The 19,142-nt window shown below is 39.2% G+C and overlaps 1 protein-coding gene across 1 annotated transcript; it reads right to left on the reverse strand.

The window, feature by feature from the left end:
• Window positions 1-7,805: 7,805 nt before the first annotated feature.
• Window positions 7,806-17,793, reverse strand: ppp1caa (protein phosphatase 1, catalytic subunit, alpha isozyme a). Its single transcript, XM_034220066.1, has 8 exons — window positions 17,591-17,793; window positions 17,248-17,359; window positions 13,096-13,227; window positions 12,654-12,884; window positions 12,456-12,560; window positions 11,774-11,997; window positions 11,292-11,426; window positions 7,806-11,003 (listed from the first exon to the last, which is right to left on the reverse strand). Exons 2-8 carry the CDS (start codon window positions 17,300-17,302, stop codon window positions 10,887-10,889), a joined length of 999 nt encoding a protein of 332 aa, XP_034075957.1. The 5' UTR covers window positions 17,303-17,359; window positions 17,591-17,793; the 3' UTR covers window positions 7,806-10,886.
• Between the last annotated feature and the right edge of the window lie 1,349 nt (window positions 17,794-19,142).

The following is a 19,142-nucleotide window of genomic DNA, read 5'->3' on the forward strand; positions in this document are numbered from 1 at the left end:
TGTAAATCGAAAAGATAATACATTTACAACATAGGTAGTCCAAATGTTTGGAAATGCATGTGTCTATAATAAGAAGATGAATCCACGAGGATGTCAGCAATCTTGTGGGAGCCATCAGTGAAGTAGTATGGTGAGAGTCTGGCAGGACCGCAGAAACAGGTTGAGCCACGACTCGACTCAGATCCAGTGCTCAGGATAGAGGATCCAGGACACACGACCACAGCAACATGATTAGCCTCGACTCAGGATCCCGGCGTATATATGGACACAAAAAAGAGATTTGGGGGAAACTGGGTTAATCGGAACATGAGAGTACACAGGTACAAACAGCCAGAAAGACGGAGTAAGGTGCCCCCCTCAACAGTCCAAGCCTATAGCAGCTAAACTAACGTGTCTACAAACATGCACTCCCTTAGGATAGGTTGAGGGAAAAGGGTAGCAAGTAAGAAGTAGGAAACAGAGGTGGAGAGGCACACACAGGGAAAAAGGTCCCCATTGGAACCTGAATTTGTCAGAGGTAGGAGTGGGTCAGTGACTACGTTCCACACTACCCGGCCGGGCTAGGCGTTCTCTGCAACCTGTTACCCTCTGTGACGGCCCCAGAGCCTGGGGCCTGTGAGTGTGTTGCAGGTCCTGCGATGGGGTGGAGCTGAAGAGACTAATCAGCGGGATCAGGGACACCTGGCCGGAGCCGAGGTGCTATTTAAGCCCAGCTGCCCGGAGTCACATGGCCGTCAGTACTCTCTCCAAGGCGGCTGCAGAAGGACTCCCTCCGTGATCCTTTCCCATCGTCCATCCTCTCCTGTTTTTGGTGTTGCAAATAAAGTGCCGTGATTTTTGGAAACTTTGAGCGTCTCTTTTTTAACTTTCCTGTTGCGGCCAACGGGCCGGTCGTAACAACTGGGGGCACCCTCTAATAAACCTCGAGAGGTCATAGAGGTAAAAGGTTTGGATAAAGTTTTAAATATAAGATCTAAGTTTTTAGGATTTAAGTGAAAGAGTAAGAACTCAAATGTATAGGTGAAGAGGCACAACGTATCTACGTCAATGCACTCGTATTAGATTATTTTATTTTATCACTATAAGCTTTATCAAAAAAGAAGGTCTTAAGCGTACTCTTAAAAACGGATAGGCTGTCTGCCGCCCGAACACAAACTGGAAGCTGATTCCACAAATGTGGAGCTTGATAAGAAAAGGCTCTGGCTCCCATTGTACTTTTAGAGACTCTAGGAACAACCAACAACCCTGCATTCTTGGAACGCAATGCCCTAATAGGACAGTAGGGTATAATGAGTTCTTTAAGGTAAGATGGCGCCTGCCCATTAAGGGCTTTGTAGGCGAGAAGAAGAATTTTAAATTCTATCCTGTGTTCTATAGGGAGCCAGTGTAAGGCAGCCAGAACAGGATTAATGCGGTCCCTTTTCCTAACTCTGGTTAGTACACGAGCTGCAGCATTTTGAATCAGCTGAAGCGACTTGACTGACTTCTTGGTACTCCCTGATAATAAAGAGTTACAATAATCCAGCCTAGAAGTAACAAATGCATGGACTAGTTTCTCTGCATCGTTTTGAGGCAAGATATGCCTAATTTTGGCAATGTTGCGTAGATGGAAGTAGGCGGTCCTTGAGATTGATTTTATGTGGGCGTTAAAGGATAAATCCTGATCAAATATAACACCAAGATTCCTTACAGTCTCACTGGAGGCCAAATTAATGCCATCCATAACTAGTATATCTTTAGATAATTTGTTTCGTAGATTCTTTGTGCCGGGTACAATAACTTCAGTTTTGGTCGTGTTTAACATCAAAAAATGTAAGGTCATCCACGTTTTTAAGTCCTTGAGGCAGTCTTGAATTTTATTTAGGTGATTGGTTTCATCAGGCTTAATGGATAAATATAGTTGAGTATCATCCGCATAACAATGAAAGTTTACAGAATGATTCCTTATAATATTGCCTAGCGGAAGCATATATAGTGTGAACAAAATAGGTCCAAGCACTGAGCCCTGTGGCACTCCATGACTAACTTTGGTTTACATGGAAGATTCATCGTTGACACGTACAAACTGAGAGCGTTCAGATAGATAGGACCTAAACCAGCCTAAAGCCGTTCCCTGTATTCCAACTAAGTGCTCTAGTCTTTGCCAGACTGAAAATCTTCAAATAAATAATTGTTTTTTAAGTAATCACACAACTATTTTGCGACCGCTTTCTCAAGAATCTTTGAGAGGAATGGGAGATTAGAAATAGGTCTATAATTGGCTAAAACCTCTGGATCGAGGTTGTGCTTTTTAAGAAGAGGTTTTATTACCGCAACTTTTAATGATTGTGGAACATAGCCTGATAATAAAGACATATTCATAATATTTAATAAAGAAGTGCTAATTAATGGAAAAACTTCTTTTAACAGCTTAGTTGGAATCGGGTCTAAGATACACGTTGATGGTTTAGAAGAAAAAATCATTGAATTTAATTGTTCAAGGTTTATGGCTGAAAAGCATTCTAGTTTACTATCTAGTGTAATATTAGAACTTAGGTTTCCGGGAGCTGTTGATAACACTATACTGGTCAAAGGCAAGAGGTCATTCATTTTGTTTCTAAGAGTAACAATTTTATCGTTAAAAAAGCACATAAAATCATTGCTACTGAGTGCTATGGGAATAGAAGGCTCAATTGAGCTGTGGCTCTCTGTCAGCCTGGCTACAGTGCTGAAAAGAAATCTTGCATTATTCTTATTCTCATCTATTAATGAAGAGTAGTAGGCTGCTCTCGCTTTACGCAGTGCTTTCTTATATTCATTGAGAGTAATATGCCAAATTAAACGAGATTCTTCAAGTTTAGTGGAACGCCATATCCTTTCAAGTTGTCTCGACTTTTGCTTTATTTTTGCGGGTTTCGGCATTATGCCATGGAGCTAATCTATGTTGTTTTATTTTCTTCTTTTTCAAAGGAGTCCAATTTTATTCGCAGCGCATCTGTAGCACTATCAACAACATGATCAATTTGGGGTGGTGTACATTTTGTATACGTTTCCTCCCCTACATGCAGACATGCTATCGAGTTAAGTATTGGTGGAATCTCTTCCTTAAATTTGGCTATAGCACTAATAGATAGGTTTCTGCTGCAGGAGCTTTTGACTAATGCTTTGTAGTCTAGTAACAGTACTTCAAAAGTTACCAAAAAATGGTCGGATAAAGCAGGATTATGCGGTTCGACTAATAGTTGCTCAATTTCAATACCATAAGTCAGAACAAGGTCGAGAGTGTGATTATAGCAGTGGGTTGGTTTATTTACACCAACATAATCTAATATAGAGTTAAATGCAACAGTAAGGCTATTTTTATCATCGTCAACATGAATATTAAAGTCACCTACGATAATTACTTTATCTGTTTTAAGTACCAAAGTTGATAAAAACTCAGAGAATTCTGATAAGAATTCTGAATAAGGACCTGGTGCACGGTACACTATAACAAATAAGATTGGCTGCACAGTTTTCCAGGTCGGATGCGTAAGACTAAAAACGAGACTTTCAAAGGAGGTATAATTTAATTTTGGTTTAGTATTGATAAGTACATTTGAGTAAAAGATGGCTGCAACTCCACCTCCTCGACCTGTGCCTCGGGAAATATGAGTATTGATATGGCTGGGTGGAGTGGCCTCATTTATGCTGACATATTCTTCATGTCTCAACCAAGTTTCAGTGAGACAGCATATATCAATATGTTAATCTGATATTAAATCATTTATCAATATTGCTTTAGATGCTAAAGATCTTATGTTTAAGAGTCCACATTTAATCTTCCTGTTTTGTTGCACTGTAGTAGGCTAGTTGTTACATTTACTTTTATTAAGTTATTATGTGTGACACCTCTATTAGGTTTTACTTTAAATTTTCCTTGGGCAGACACACACACCGTTAATATTGGGTATTTTATTGGAGAGAGCGCAGAGAAACATATAAAACTGCGACTCCTCCTCCTGGTCTCAACTCCACTTTGTCATGGATTACGTCCACAAAGCTCTGAAATGAGATCTGCACCTTCCAAAGTAGGATGAATGCCGTCTCTCTTAATCAGACCAGGTTTTCCCCAGAAGGCTGTCCAATTATTTACGAAGCCCACATTGTTTGCTGGGCACCACCAAGACAACCAGCGCTGAAACGATGACATGCGGCTATACATGTCATCATTGATCAGATTGGGGAGGGGACCAGAGAAAATTACGCTGTCCCGATATTGTTTTAGCATATCTACACACCGACGCCACATTCACTTTGGTGCATTCTGATTGGCGTAAACGGACATTATTACTACCGACGTGAATAACAATCTTACTGTATTTACGTGTATTCTTAGCCAGCAGTTTAAGATGCGCCTCAACTTCGCCCGCTCTGGCCCCCGGAATGCATGTGACTGTGGAGGCTTTGGTCTCTAAATGTACGTGTCTCATAATAGATCTATACCAATAACCAGAATTGGCTTCTCAGCGGGTGTCTCGCTGAGTGGGGAATATCCAGGGGCGGCGGGTGCTGTAGGCTAGGGAAGGCTAAGCCTTCCCAAATATTTGTGTCACTGCATCCTGGTAAAATACAAATATAATGTATAATGTCTGTGTCTTTGACATTAGCGCTGCTAGCCACCTGTGCCCTGCACTGTTAAAAATGATTTGTTGACTCAATTTGACTAAGTCAAGTCATCTTGTTGCTTTGACTGAGTTAAGTTGTGTCAAGTTGATTCCACATTTACTGTCAAGTCTATTACACTTCAATACATTAGTTGATACAACTTGTAGTCTGTTGACTCAACTTCATGTGTCAAGTTATTTGGACTAGAAAATATTAGTTAAGATAATTTAAGAAGATTTTGGTTAAACTTATTTGATTGAGTTCTTAAAAATGTGTTAAGGCGAGACACCCCAGGTGAATAGGGTAATTTTTTTAACTTAAAGGTATCAGCTAGAAATTTCTCCAGTTAATTACTTACAATAAGACAATTGTCTTTTGTATTACAAGTTTTCTGAAATAGCATGTTTAAATATGCAAATTATCCATTATCTCATTAAATATGCACATATGTTAACACATTTCAGGAATCGAAATCTGAACTTTGGATATAGCCAGATTCAAAATTCTTGTTTCATTTTGTAGTCATATTAGTATCTAAGGCTTTTACAGAAGGGATATTGGATATATCTTTTTATCACTCCATAAATCAGGAAATACTGTCAACAGCCCTAAAATATCCATTTTCGCCATGTTTTTAGGTATACAATGTTGTATAATTCAGGCTATGAATTATATATGTACAAACCCTTCTGTAAAAGCCTTCATAATATTGATAGGAATATAACTGGAAGGTTTGGTGTATGTACGTGCTACTGAAGTTGAAATTTCGAACTCAGAGTAGGAGAAAAAACTCATTTTGAGAAAACGACCTTTAAAGATTGCAGTGACGCGCTAGCTAAACCTTCCTGTTCTTTGGATGATAGCTTGCGCATCGACGCACTCCGTGAAGGTATTTCATGTTCAGGGTCATTTTTTTTTTTATAACCTTGCTTCGTGCAAGTGACAATTGTTGTCGTCTTCTCTGTGAACGTTTTTTTCGCCGTTCTTTTGGCATTTTGAGATTTCAATTTCTAGCTGAAAGCTAACCAGGAAGTGTTTTAGCACACCACGTGACGCATCTGAACGAATCACGTTGTCAGAAATTGACACCAGCCAATGAGATTTCGTTTCTTGGTTTAAGACCCCTTTGTGCTTTCACGATTGGTTGCTGATACAAAGGAAATGACCATATTTGGATCCGATGAGATTGTGCAGGAGAGACGGAGCTTTCCAGCGATACCTCTGTTGACATGGTGCACACAGCGGTCGCGGTACTTTATGTTACGTTAGAATGCTAACTTTTGGTGAATTTAGGAGAAATCTACAGACGCAAATAGACAAACTATATTAAAATAAACACTTAAATGTGTATTTTGTACGTTTTCCTTCCAAAAGCCTGAAAGAAAACATGTTATGGAATCAAAATAGCACAAAATCTCAAAATTGACCAGTACTTGAAAGTTGGTTCAACATGTACAACTTGTTTTTTCAACTTCTAGTACCAAGTTAACTATACGAAGCCAGTTCAACATACCCTGGATATGTTTGAGTAGCTAACTAACTAACTAACAACAACAAACTAACAAACGAGATCTCGCTAAGCGGTCCTACGACGCTGGTTATCAACTCGGTAAATCAAGCCAGGGTTTCTCTCACCAGCTGAGAGCGCGTTCACGGGGGGTTAGCTACATTTGACCAATCACAAACAGGGACAAGTGTACTGACAGCGCAGCGTCATACTTCATTAATGAAAAGTAAACTAATATTAGACAAATATGAGCTTTAAACATCCATGATTTAAACATATAATCCAGGATACAAGCCACAGAGTTGCACCTGCAAGGTGAATACAGAACAACTGGTTAAAAAATAACTAGGCCTACCGAGTGTTTGAAAGCGTATAGTTTTATGATATCACTGTCCCATCTAAGACACGAGTGGATCTGACTTTAATTACATTTGACTCGAGTGTTTCGTCAACATAATGTGTTGCTTAAAATAATACTTCTGCATACAGTATGTGACACCGTGTTGCACGGCCAGATACGGCTGGAGAAGCTGACTCAGATAAGGAAATATATGATAGGCTATATTATGATATTATATGATCGATGATCTGATTGATGATGTAATATGAATGATAAGTGCGACACGTCGGCGTCTTCTCTGCATACGGCAGTTTAAACTGTATTTCCTTTATCCTGTAATATGACTTGAGATATTTAAACTCCGCACACTGAGTTGATCTCTTTTCTATAGACGCCGGGGGCGGGCAGCGTCAGGTAAAAAAAGTTATTTAGCCTTCCCAAACCTGAGCCTCACGTGCCGCCTATGGGAATATCTGTTAGATACATGAACGGGTTGGTGGGGACCTGCGAGTCTCGCTTTATGCCCCTTCTGAGCAGTCACCCAGTCTCCTAGCTACTCGGGAGTTGCCGGGGGACGGCTAGTACAAGCTACCTCTTGCCGGTCTATACCGGCTAACATGGGGTTTAATGTAGCTGAGTTACTTTCTAAAATGCGGAGCCGGGCTTCGATGGCTATGATTCCCGCCTCCAACCTAGCAACTGTACTACATTTAACACACGCAGGCCTATCGGTACCAGTAAAGGAGCAAGGGGAAATAGCCAAACATAAGACAGATAGAGCAGGAAATAGCACCCGAGGGTGGGGAAGTAGCCATGGTTAGCTATCAAGCTAAAATAGCTACCGTTAGCAAAACCGAAAGAAGTGTAAGCAACTGTGGAGTTACAGTCGCTAAGAGAAGAAGAGTTGTGAGTGCTTAAGCTGTAGTAACGTGTGATTATAACGCCAGGTAGCTGCCGTGATCAAGAATTGTAAAAACGATCGATTTAATTTAAGATAATATAATATTTCACATGTTTTTATTCAGTTGCTTCTTAACAAAGTACTCCCAACATGGTTCACACCCCAGGCCCATGTGTAAAACAGAAGGGGAAGAGGCTGCATGGAAACATGGATCGAGAAGGACTGTGTTGTAGATATTTAATTCTTATTTTACCTAGTAGCTGGCAGAGCCAGGTAAAGTCTAATAAATAATAATAAGTAAATGCACACAAAGGGATAAAGAAAACCCACTGATGCCTAAGCTACTTTCCATTTCATGTAAAAGTGAAATGTTGAAATGTATCTCACTTTGCAGTCAGACATGTTTAGAAAGAAACCCATACACAAGTATACAAATTCTATGTTTTATTTTTTACCTTGTAACAGAGACAACTTGTGATTCAAATAAAAAATACTGTTAATTTCTATTGTTTCTTTCCCTAATTATAATAATCTAATCATTTCATATCTACCTAGCAACAGTGCATGGTGCAAAACATCCCTGATTGATTAAAAAACATCCTACACTAATAAGCTTGCGGTATTTAGCATTGAATTGAGTAAAATTAATGAACGAAAAAGTAGTTAAAGACCAGATAATTTTGTGGAAATACCAACATTAAACATAGAGTAACAATGCTTTAAGCAGAGGTTTGTACAGCTTTGAAAATGGGAATGATAGTGGCCATTTTTTCAGAAGACTGAAATGTACAATTCAATAATGTTTCACTATTTTCTCTTAAAGGAGTCCCCTCATTGTTGAAGACACATTCTCTCCATTGGAGACGTTCTCCACAACATTATAACACCCATGCCTTAATTTCCTATTAACCTAAAATATTTTACCGTCAGACATTTCTGTATATTTTCAGATCCTTTAGACAATCATATCAACTGTATTTACAAAAGGCGGGCCTGTGTTATTAACAAATCAAAATGACCTTTAAACTAACAAATCACTGTGAACATTGTTCCCCAATAGACTCATCACCACGCCACAGTTGGGCTCAATTTATTTAAATTGAACATAAAAGACAAGTCATCCGACTGGTAAATATGACTATGTTATTACTTACTATTTGAATACAAAATAAGATTTCCTCATACCATTCATTTTATTTTAAATTTCACTTCCTGAGTTGGTCTTACTGTATGGGGCAGGCAGACAGCTGAAAAACAGCTTCCCCACCCTCTGCTTGAGTACGTGCGTATGCCTTGCACTCAACTTGACAATATTTACTGCCTCTGCAATCTGGAACGCTGCTGTGGCATGTGCTCAGACTTGGACAGAGGAATGAGGACAGACAGCAGACAAATAAAACCAGACACACTAAATATGTAATGGAGGAAAACTGTGTTTGGGTAATTAGAAATGGGCAGTGAGACACCCTGAAACACTGTATAAATTAATATTTTCACCAGTTGCAACAGCCAGCGCTGAACTATGGAATGCTTTCACTGGGGACACCCTGTATGCCAACTTAATGCACAGAAAAAGGAAAGCAAAATGGCCTGTTTATGGCATTATTCTGTACAGGACAGAATGTATTTTAAAAGCCTGTTTCAATAAGCAAAAATGTATTTTTGAGTCTGAATTTAGGTAGGTTGGCTGCGTTGTCTGTTGTCACAGTGTCCACTTTGATTCATTTTTAAAGTTTTTAATTTATTCTGTCTATGGCTCTTTATGCTTTTTCCAACAACAAGCTGCAAAAAGAAAGCAACTCAAAGATGATGACTGCCGTCACAAGCAATGCAAGCACTTCCATATTATGGCAAAAAATGTTCACAAAGCACAATCTAATAAGCATGAAAAATGATTTACTAATGCATGTACGGTGGTAGCTGTTCTCCTGGTTATTACCTGATGTTGCAGCCAAAAATGTAATCTAGATTTATTTTGGTTTTTCTGTATATTATTGCTTTGGGAACTTTAATAGTGAAACAATTACTTAGTATTATTCCCTATTAAGTTTAAAGGGTCATCTGCAACCCTTTTTAGAAATAAAAAGTATAATAGTTCCGTCCAAACTCTGCTGCCTTCAGGGCTTATGTTCCCAGTTCTAGCCTCATTCAGTGGGTTCAAATAAAAAGAAACCCACTCTTTATTTTTATGATGCTCTTCTTGACTAGAGCACTTGGACTGGAAAGTCAGAGCAATGATTCACCATCTCCTCTCCCTGTGATTATGGGGAGAACCTTCTATCCACTTTCAGCTCAGGTATCTTGAGTATGCTGTTGTAAAAGTTCAATACGGCTTAAAAGCCAGATAATATTAACTTGCTAGTCCTCCCGCTGAAGATTATTAACCACGTGTTCTCCATAATCATAGTCAAGATTCTAGTTAAAAGTATTGTGATAAAAACAGGCAACATCTGGTTCTAAGAGCACCTGTTCAGTCCTACATCTTTGAGTAGATTACACTAAAGAACCATGTGAAATTACCCTTTGTTTTAACTATAAACTAAACCGGACCAAAATGATACTTTTCAGTGTCTATATGTGAGTGGGTCCGATTCATAAGACATCTCTTTAAGCTGCTGTATTGTCAGATTAAGCTACCACACTCAATGACAAGCGCAGCCACTATGCTTGATGGCAAAGGTTGCTGACAAACACGAAAGCAATGGCAAACAGAGTGAGCAGCGTGATGGCATAATTCAAATAAATGGTTATTTTATTCATCTTGTAATTTCAGTGAACTAAAAACAAGAAAGAAATCAACCATGTAGGTTTCATGTATCTACAAAAAAAGAAATGAAAGAAGCAAAACTATTTCACATCCATGTCTGCGTTCTCAAATCATTGGTTTTCGAAAAAGGGAAGAGAAGAAAAAAAAGTATTATTCATGTGAATCCATTTCATTCAAGGGTTCACCTGCACATATGTCCACCTGTGCACCCAGTGTGTGGTATGTGCCGTTACCATTTGAGCGTGCAACTTGATCCCCCCCCACCCATCACACAGACATACACAAACCTCTGAAACAGGATGTACAAAAGCTTGTGTTTAGCATTAAACAGTGCGGGGCCTTAACATAAACAGCTAAGGCTCCTCTTTCTCTTTGCCCCCCTCCCTCCTTCACTGCCCCCAGGTTTGAATATACATCACAGAGCGGGAAGAAGAACCCAGCTCTACAAAATGACAAGGAAAAATGAACAGGAATAAGAGGAAGAAAGAAAAAAAACATACATACAGAATACAGCATTTCCCTCTGTATCATTCTCACTTTTTTTGATTACACACTCACACAAAAAAGTGCACGCAAACAGCCAAACCAGCAGTTTGTTTCAGAGAGAAAAAACATGATTGAACCCTGGACACTCGTCTGCTTTGTTGCCGTTTGGTGACGAGGGAGAACAAGTTTGGGAGGTAGAGGAAAGAAGAGTTGGGTAGACAGCAGGGTGGCAGGTTGAGGGAGGGGGATCCAGCGGCTGTTATTTCTTGGCCTTGGCAGCCTTGGCTGAATTTCGCGGCGGGGTGACCGGTCTCCCAGATCCCATTCCTCCTCCTCCGCCATAAGGATACAATTTCTTATCTGCTGGCTTCAGAATCTGTGAAAGAGACAGAGGAACTCTTATTTAGTTTGACGGACATAAACAGTAACTTCTGTAATGAAAAACCACATTTTATTAAAAAAAATTTTATAGGTCAACTTAAAGCAAAGATCAAAAACTACGATCAAACATAACCAAAAGGAAATGCTACACATTCATTACAACTAATTAATGATCCATTGTGAACAATTGTTGTTGGTAAACAAAATACATGCAGATGATGGCAAATTTGTTTTATTACAAAATTAGAAAAACAAAAACAAACAAAGGTTCTGCTTTACACACCTGGAAGGAGCACATGAGTGTTTCATCCACACTCATCATGGCGCCGGCATTGTCAAACTCTCCACAGTAGTTGGGAGCCGAGAATAAGGTGACGAGCTGCCTCTTTGCGAAAAACTCATAACCATCTTCTACCACCTGAGGAGGAAAAGGAACAGTCAACAACACAGACAAAAAAAAAGAACAGGTCAGTCGGTAGCTCGCTTGTTGGCAGTGTCGTATGGTTGGTTGAGTGAAGCAACAGAGTCAGATTTCAACTAAACAGGAACACTAGAAGTTACACTACTTCTGGTTGACACAGAAGGTCGTTCAAAATATGAAATATTGGCATTAAAGTATTTTTTAAGTTAAATAAGTTCACTAGCATTTTTTGAATTGAATATAAAATCCTAACAAAAGGCAAACTACTATTGGAAAAGAATAAGAGAGGTATAATCGTAAAGCTTCGGTTGGTAGGGGCATCAAGCCCACTGACTAAACATTACCTGATGCGCCCTGCATATTAGGTCCATGTCATGTTTGTGCAAAAATTTGGCCACCACATCCGCTCCAAATGTGAAGGAGACGCCGCGGTCGTTTTCACCCCAGCCAAGCACATCTTTGTCTGGATCGGCCCACAGCAGGTCACACAACAGACCCTGGTCCGGCACGTCTGTGGGTCGCATTACTCTGCGGATCTGCTCCATAGACTGGAGGTCAGGAGAGAGGCCTGCAGAGAAATCATACACACATCTAGTTCTTATCTTCTGATGGGCAAGGGTCCTTACAGCTAAAGAGTAGATTAAAACTCAAGCATGTTCAAGGAACCTAAACAAAACATTTAAAGATTCTCAACCCTTGTAAGCAAGTCTAAATTGTTGCTATAAAAGCAATTGCAAAAAATGTATTGACAAAAGACTTTATACCCATAGTATCTGTATTAGTAAAAGACTTTAGCTGTTTGTTCGGATGATATGCATTTAATGCTCATTTAGCTTCGGTCCGCCATGCGTCCGGTGTGAGAGATTATGTTGAAAATCACGCATTTTCAAGGAGCATTTTTGAGTTCAAGCATATTTCTAACTTTCAAAACTTAACAGTCAAAATGAAGCATCTTCCAAACTTTCAGGACTGACAAACCCTGAGTGTGTATCACCTAATCCTCATAACATCTTATTTAACACTTACCTCCATGACAGCAGAAGATTTTCTCATCTACAATGGCCGCCACAGGTAAACAGTTGAAGCAGTCTGTGAAGGTCTTCCACAGCTTAATGTTATACCGTCGCTTACCTACCAGCAAAAGAGGAAATATGAGACATAAGTGCACCAGCCAAGAGAGCAGATTGGACATGGATCCTGTTAACAAAGGTACTCTGCACTTACACTCGTCATAAAAGCCGTAGATACGATTAATAGAGGCGCATTCATGGTTTCCCCGCAGAAGGAAAAAGTTCTCTGGATATTTGATCTTGTAGGCTAGAAGCAGGCAGATGGTCTCCAGTGACTGCTTCCCTCTGTCTACGTAGTCTCCAAGGAACAGGTAGTTGCTTTCTGGGGGGAAGCCTCCATATTCAAACAGCCGGAGCAGATCATAGTACTGGCCATGGACATCGCCTGCAGAGGGCAGCAGAGGAGTGCAATGTTAACACCATTCTCACACTGCTACTGGGTGAGGCTGGTGAGTAACACAACTGGCATTTACAGATGAGCAAACTGTCAAGTTAATCAAGAACTGCATTAGTCAGTCTGCAGTGTAACTACTATGGTATTTCACATTTGGTTTGATACATTTTGAAAGCTTATTGACAACTACATTAAAGCTCACCGCAGATTTTGAGGGGCGCCTCTAGTTCGAGCAGGATTGGCTGGCTCAAGAAGATTTCACGGGACTTCAGGCAAAGGCCACGGATCTCACCCTCTGTCAGCTGGACATTCTTCCCTGGTCGAGAGCCCTTGACTGAAAGAAAGGTGAAGATAAAACATGTTTTATGGGAAATATAGTCAAAACAAAAAGACACTGCCAGTCTGAATGGAGAAGGACACAAGGAGTAAGCAATGAAACATGAGCCTCAGATTCTGAACACCAGACTGGAAGTAAAGAACAACCAAATGCAGGAAAATGTTAGTCGAGTCTTACAGCCACATACGCAGTTAATTACACTATTTAATGATTATTGTGTATGATTTACTCCTCATTTTTTAAATCGTTATTTACTATCAGAAGTTACACTTTTAATCTAGCCACAACACAGCAAGATGGTTATGTGCAGGATGCAGAGATGCAGCATCTGAGAAACCCTGGTCTGTGGAAACTTGCCTGACGTTGTCAGCCTCAAAGGCACGTCGTTCTGCTTATGTAGCACTTTAAAGCCAAGCTAGGAAGAAGAGGAGAAACCCACATCCCCTTTAGCTGATGTAGAAAAGACATTTCAAACACGTAACTGGGGCCCTCTTAATATGCACTGTTAAGAACGACACATTGTTATGACACTGCATCACAACGACGTCCAACAAAACAGACATTTTAATGAACTCTAACTGTATCTATCGTGTAATGTTGAATATTACTTTCTGTTTTTGGCATTCAACTACTTTCACTGATACTCTGACAAATTCACAAGGCTCGTCAAGTCTGTAATTGTCATATCTTTGACACTTATTACACACTCTGAAAGGAGCCAAACCCAAGATAAGGACTTCAACAAGGAACCAAGTTTATTTTACAGACAACTTGTTTAAAATGACACACTTAATGGCTCCTGAAGATAAGAGCAAAGTAAAAGACAGCAACTGAAGGGAGAGGAGTTGGTAGGCTTACAGGCATTCTTAAATTATTCATTGAAGTATCACCAGCGCTAATAATTTAGATCAAAAACATTTGCACATTGACAGGCCCACTGTGGGGTGACGCGACTGTATCTCAGCGACTGCGTGTACACTCTGGCCTTATGCAAGACTGGTGGAGTTTGGAATCTGGTTTGTTTGCATCTCTGGCAGAATGATATCACACCCTCATTTCCTACATGTGCTTCTTTATGCCAAAGTAAATCCCAACACAAGCTGTGCAACCGAATAATGGCCACTCTGTTTCCCACCCAACAAATTGCTCACAGCCTACAGAACAGGTCATGTATTTACAGTGGAGACAGACTTGCCTCCAACTGTCATAGTGACAATTATGAATATAATGCTGGGTGTGAACAGAGCTCTCTCAATAAAGTTTCAGAGTTGTCAGGTGGATAAACAGTCATTGCTTGAGACCTGCTTCGAAATAAAGTAACTCATGGTAGTTCTCTCACTTCTCTTAAACTACATATGAACAATTTAGAAATCAAACTTTCAAAACATTCTGCATTTTAACACTATAAACAGTATGGATCACAAAATATGACTGTAAAGTGAACATTTGGTTTTAAAATACAGATTACGTTTTTTGTCCATGTTAAAAACCATGAACATATCACACGTCTATCACTTGTGAATTATTGTTACAAGTAAACCCAATGTAGTTATAATAACACTGAAAAACACTTGCAAAGGGAAAGTGAGAGTATTCATTTTGTACAAATGGTTGTGAAATAAATCGCACTTTCCTGGAATGGGAACTGAAAGTAAGTCCCTTAACAGTGACAAGTAGGTATAAATAATACTGCAGTACTGCTTGTCACTTAAACCTGGATTACAGAAGGCTAAGCCCTGACAGAGCTTACTCCAAAGTTAGCCACATAGCCAGTGGGCAACAGCAAGCTTACCAAGAGGGATACAGACAAAAGGCTTTCCACTACGCTGATCAGGGGGCAGGAAACAAAGAGCTGGACCAGCACAACAGAAAAGCCATTGGGGTTCCGGGATTTCTGGAATCAACAGTTGGTTTGGTCCAGCACTCCTGACTCAGTGCTGGGCGTTCTGGCTGAGCTTATGTGATGTCACGCTCTCCAGACAAGCTATGAGCAACACATACTCCCAGAGTTCACTTAGCTTTAGATATACGCAAGTAATCCAATTGAAACAATCATTATCCAAACAAGTTTAATTGGGTTTGCCTTGCCTTGGTCTCAAAAAACAGTCAGCAAGCACGAAGAAAGTAACTTGTTCACCACAGAGGCTGAGATAGTGTGGGATATCATTTATCAGTCTTTTAATGCAGCGAGGCAATTATTCTTCACTAGTCTCCAACAGAGCGGCAAACACAATAGTATTTTTTTCTGGCGAGTAGTTATTCTCAGCAATAAAACCACAAATGCTGACAATAAGGGTCAAGTGAGTTACATAACAGGATAAAAATACTGCCACTATCAGGCTTGTTTGTGTTCCTCTGTGCTTTGCAGACAACCTTATCAAAGCATAAGAATCCATGTACAAAACAGAGCATAACAGGCAGGGTCCACAGTCAAAGTCAAACTCCCAGGAGGTACGATGACTGCACATGCAGATTTGACCATAATCCCAATCACATACACCAGCTCGCTTTAGGCTGGTCGTGAGGAGACATATATATATATATATATAAGGTAAATAAACAAAGGGCTAAGGTCAAATGTATTTACAGCCTCGGAAACACTTCAGTGCCCACCATCCAAATAAAAAATGGTCTTTTGATAGATGGAATATGAATCACATTTGTTTGAGATCACAAGTCTCCTAAATATGATGTTGTTCCTGTGAAACAGTCACACAAAGAAGTCTGGATACCAACTTCCACACCCAGTGAAAAGGTCAACTACAGAGGTCACGACCTTATTTTGTGTTCTTTTTATATGAACTGTACAGTTAGATCAGAAGAGATTTATGCTTCTGTTTGATGTCCACAGGGCTCCTGTTACACAACCATCACGTGAAGATAAAGACAGCCCTGTTTCCCTCACACACAAGCAACTGCAAGCATAACAAATCTGTTTACACACATTGTATACAGTGAGCATGCAATGGAGCAATGGCTCATGTCAGTTTGTTGAGCCAATACAGATGACAAATCACTCCATATAAAGTACATTTTGTGCAAAAGCATTCTAGAGAACACTTTTTTTTTTACAACTTGTAAGAATGTCTTTTAGAGCTATCCTGATATATGCACTCAGAAATAACTGTTTGTAAAGTATTTTGAGTATGGATCACAAAGGTAGAAAATAACTGATGCAGGCAGTACATATATTGCTTCAAAAACAGCATAAAGTAGAATAGAAGGCCGGACAGCAGTTTCTCTCAGTAGTGTGAGCATGTGCCAATCAAAGCATCTTTGTTTGTACACCTCATTGACAAATCACTCTAGGGAAGGTTGTGACTGCAAATTGATATCAGAGCCTCAACTACAAAACAGAAAGCACAACAAAAGTGCACTCATGTAACTGAGAAGCTCTGGTGGGAAAAGGGGATACAAATGTTTGAAGAAAACTATGATTACAAGAGTTTTCCTACAGTAAGCAAGTGTCAATGTATTAATGTGAATGAAAACAATACATCTAAAAACAAGGTAGAGTTATTCCCATGCCACCATGTTGCAAATCAACCAACCTATAACAGTGATTCTATAATTGTAAAGAGAGCTAAACTCCTCCCAACAGGAAATGCATTAATAATAATAAAATCCTAAGGTATGACTAGGTGTCATTTGATAAAATATGTTAAGTTCCTCTTCTTTCGTGCCATTTACTTCTGTAACGTCACCCATTTCGCCTTGATTTTCATACAACACAGTAACATGCATTCTTATGAAAACAGAAATGGGAAACCATAATATTAAAAAAAAAGCCTTCTCCAATCAAATACCGCAACTAATGACAAGAGTTGTTAAGGTGGATTTGGCTACAATTCTTGGTTCTATCCAAATGCAAATCTTAAGTAGGCTACTACACCATACTGTAACTACCTTTAACTTTAGCCAACTTACCTGCTATATTAAATACACATCTCTCTACCATCAAGATATGCATTATATAAAATAAGTATACCACTGCATTGTAAGTTTATTTCTCCTCACCTTCCAAGAGACGCTGAATTATAGAGTCGATGTTTAATTTGTCCGGCTCCGCCATTTTCTTTATTTTCTGACGTTCTCGGGCAGTCAAGACCTTGGTTTTCCGTGTTGCACCCTAGATCAAACAGAAAAAGAGACGGACACTGACAGTTAATGTTAATATTCGTTTTGAATCAAATCTGTGAATCAATGTACTCAACATTTAAGCAATGTTAGCAGACTAAAAATGATAGCTAGCTAGCTACTAGCCATGTAACATAAGCTAACGATACACATATACACCAACGGCTAGTTAGCTAACGTTAGCTATGTAACATAGCTACAAACAGATACAATGTCCCCGAACCTTTTCACTCGGTTTGACAATAATCCTCCCTGGGGTGAATTACAGGTAAATATTTATCCTCCGAGAACAATCTTGGCCCCTTTCCTTGGGTTAGTCCGGGTTCCTTCCCTCTTCCCCCAGGAACTTTGAGAGAGGGCCGTGTCCACCAAAGTGTCTACGGTAACGTAGGAGGCTGAAACCAGCTCTTCACACGTTTCTAAGAAGATGATTGGTTCATCCAATTTAAAACCCACATTGTCGCATTTGATTGGACGGATGCTGGGTCTTTCACCTAACCCCCACCCCCTTGTAACAGCATCAATGGAGACTCTAAAGAGAGAGATCCAAGTGCGCCCTCAAGTGTTCAGAAATAAAATAGTATTTTACCAGAAGATGTATTATTTAGAATCATTGGTTATCAAAACCACATTTTCTGTAAAATACTCGTTTTATTTTAGTTTTTTTTTTAAAAATCCATAAATGTTTTAAGACCATTACTCGTTATTTTTCATTAGAAAACAAGCAGTGTGCTGCAGATTACGGAAGAATATAAAGAAAACAGCAACACATCTACTGATCATTCTTGATGCTTAAGAGATATTAGAAGAGAGAGACCATTTATCAATTCATTTTCTGTCTTTTACTTGGTTATACTTATGTTAATAATATGGTTAGTTTCCCAAAGAGGCTACAGCGTACCAATGGTGGCAAGTGATAGGCAATAGCCATTATTAGGAATAAAATAAAAGGAATGGACATTAGTCACAGAATGTTTACAGTCCTTTATGAGGCTCAGAGTTTTCAGCCTCGTAATCTAAAAACATTTCGGAGACCATAAATGAGATCATACGGATGGAACAAAAAAGCCAATAAGGCTATTTACATATGTTATTTTCTTGTCATAGCTGAAAGCAAATATCTTGACTAAAATACATTTGTGTGTGCTTGAACAGTGTCATTTGGGTTTGTGTTGATGGATCCCATAAAGGCTCCTATGACATTTACAATGTTACATAACAAAAATAAAAAAAGATCACTGCTTCCTGGTCATGTTACATTATCTGCTAGTTAGTTAATACATTTAGCAGAAAGTAGAAAGTCACGATCAATCATGGGTTTCATTAGCATATGTTTCCTGACTGTCTATAGCTGGTTTAAAAGTTGGTTACACATTTTTTTCAGCTCAGTTTGCAGTGACAGTGAACGGATGTATGTACATTTATTAAAATACTAATTGCAGGTACTTGTGCTTAATTTGAGCGTTTCTATTTTTGTAATAATAAAGCAATATTGTAATTCATTATATTTATAACCTTTTGTAATATAATAAGGGGCTATATTCTTGGGTATTTTTGCATTGTAAGTACTTTAATACTTTAATTTAATCTAGCTACTAACACTTCTATAACCTAAGTAACATATTTGAATACAGGACACTTACTTGAAATGGAGCTTATTTAGTGTGTGATATTGTAGAGAAAAAAGTGGCACAGGAAGTCAAACTGGAAATTCAATTGTGGGTTGAAATTGCAAATAGGTAGCAGAAAGTGCTCCTCATTGTTGCTGACATTTG

Source organism: Gymnodraco acuticeps, unplaced genomic scaffold, assembly GCF_902827175.1.
Source record: "Gymnodraco acuticeps unplaced genomic scaffold, fGymAcu1.1, whole genome shotgun sequence".
NCBI lineage: Eukaryota > Metazoa > Chordata > Actinopteri > Perciformes > Bathydraconidae > Gymnodraco > Gymnodraco acuticeps.

What these genes read in the sequence shown, in the direction of transcription:
- ppp1caa (XM_034220066.1), bottom strand. Translation starts at nt 17,302, where the DNA reads ATGGCGGAGCCGGACAAATTAAACATCGACTCTATAATTCAGCGTCTC. An exon ending in GGCGCCCCTCAAAATCTGCG is followed by an intron (nt 12,885 to 13,095) that starts GTGAGCTTTAAT and finishes TGCCCTCTGCAG; the next exon opens with GCGATGTCCATGGCCAGTAC. An exon ending in TAATATGCAGGGCGCATCAG is followed by an intron (nt 11,427 to 11,773) that starts GTAATGTTTAGT and finishes TTTCCTCCTCAG; the next exon opens with GTGGTAGAAGATGGTTATGA.